General features: G+C 40.4%; 1 protein-coding gene across 1 annotated transcript in view; it reads left to right on the top strand.

The window, feature by feature from the left end:
• HELRODRAFT_181750 (hypothetical protein) overlaps positions 1-2,041 on the top strand; it is a gene marked incomplete at both ends in the record, with an annotated part of 7,476 nt that overhangs the window by 781 nt on the left and 4,654 nt on the right. Inside the window, 2 exons of the mRNA XM_009031535.1 lie at positions 957-1,790; positions 1,895-2,041. The exon at positions 1,895-2,041 is cut by the window's right edge and continues 1,128 nt beyond it. Of these exons, the coding sequence (XP_009029783.1) occupies positions 957-1,790; positions 1,895-2,041 (981 nt within the window). The remainder of the gene's footprint in view (positions 1-956; positions 1,791-1,894) is intronic.

Genomic DNA, 2,041 nt, shown 5'->3' with positions numbered 1-2,041 from the left:
CTACTACTGCTGCTATTACTACTAGTATTACTGCTGCTTCTGCTGCTACTACTACTACTTCTGCTACTGCTGCTGCTTCTACTACTACATCGACGATAATTTCGACTGATATAATTAAAACATACGCTAATGTATGTGATATCGTAAATGGAGTGTCTACAAGAGAAAATAATGTTACTACTACTACTACTACTACTACTACTACTACTTCTACTACTACTACTACTACTACTACTACTACTGCAAGTTTTTGTGGTAGTAGTAGTAGTGGTAGTAATGATAATGGTAATCGTATTGTTGACGATTGTACTAGTAGCAGTATTTTTGATGACGATGAAGATGATGATGAAGATGATGATGAAGAAGATGAAGAGGATGATCAAAATAGAGATTTTCCCATTGAAGATGACATGAGAACGCGAGTTGTAACGCTTGCTTTGAAAGTTTTTCCAACTTCTTCTACATCGTTGTCGTCATCATCAAAGTTATCATCAGCAACAGCCACAGCAGTCGCCTCCGAAGCCGCTTCATCAACTACAATGACAACATCGTCGTCGTCGTCATCATCGTCATTATTATCACCTCTGACATCATTATCTCAATCATCATTATCATCACCACCATCAACATTATTATCAACAAAATCTAAATTTGATGACACTAATAACATTACGGAAACCAACATCAACATCAACAAGAGTAACAACAACAGCAACAAAGAAACAACAACAATACACACGGCGCACTTTACAAACACACCCATCCGGCCATCATCATCGTCATCTCCATCATTATCATTTTCATCCTCATCTTCTTCATCATCTTCTTCACTTTTGATTGATTCTGACTTCGACGATGATGACGTTGGCAACGGCGATGATGACGTCATCGATGATGATGATGTTTGTAGTGGAATTGATAGGCTGATAAGTATGCAACAACAACAACAACAACAGCAGCAGCAACAACATCAACAATCTAAACATACAGGACAACAACATCAACAAAAATGTGGGGAAAACAATTTAGATAAAACCCCCGTGAGTTATAGCGATGTTGATGTTGTTAAACCTCTCAACAACAATGACGTCATCAACAACAACAATGAAGTCATCGACAACAACACCAACAACAACAACATCAACAACAACAGCAACATCAACATAAACAACATGCGTAATAAGAACCAGGACAGCTTAATTGCTTGCGATATAAATAATCCATCAATTATCATCAACAATATAAACAACCGCGTAGCTATAAATAACTCTGATGACATCATCAACAACAACATCAGCAACAACATCAACAACAACACCAGCAACAGCAACTGCAATCATGATATTTACGACGGTATGGATAACATATACTACCACTTTGAAAACATCATCAACCACAACAGCAACGGCAGCAACTTCCACGACGACAACGACGACGACTACGGCGACAACTACAACTTCGTCTCCAACTTTCACCACAACGACGATGACAAATTCAATGCCGAAAACGACATGCGACGACTTTTTGAGTGGCTAAAACTGGAAAACACGGAGCTGAACACACGTTGCGCCCAACTCTCGCGAGAAAACAACTCGCTGACTGAGTTGCTGAAACTCCAAAGAGAGGAAGCCTCTCGAACGATGTCTGCCAATCACAGCAGAGAAGTGGCCGACAGATCGGAAATCAACAAATTGAAAGATGAGAAAGAGCGATTGGTGGCCATCTTACAGCTGCCGGAAAGCGACCGCATGAGCTTCAACTGCATGCAAGAAGAGATCGAAGCTTTGAAGGTGAGCCTCTTTCTTAATGATCATGACACATACATATATATATATACACACACTCATACACACACACACACACACACACACACACACACACATACACACAACAGATAAAACTGGACGAGACGGTATCTCACTTACTGGAGAAGACACGTCAGAACGAAGAATTGAAACGCGAACTCACCGATGCCCGACTCGAAACTGACGAGTTGTCCGACCGATTCAACAGTGAGGAAAACCGACATCTTAGACGATTG

The sequence above is a fragment of the Helobdella robusta genome, assembly GCF_000326865.2.
Source record: "Helobdella robusta unplaced genomic scaffold HELROscaffold_75, whole genome shotgun sequence".
NCBI classification, from domain to species: domain Eukaryota; kingdom Metazoa; phylum Annelida; class Clitellata; order Rhynchobdellida; family Glossiphoniidae; genus Helobdella; species Helobdella robusta.
The sequence above is the reverse complement of the archived record's forward strand: the minus strand, read 5'-3'. Positions and strand labels throughout refer to the sequence as shown.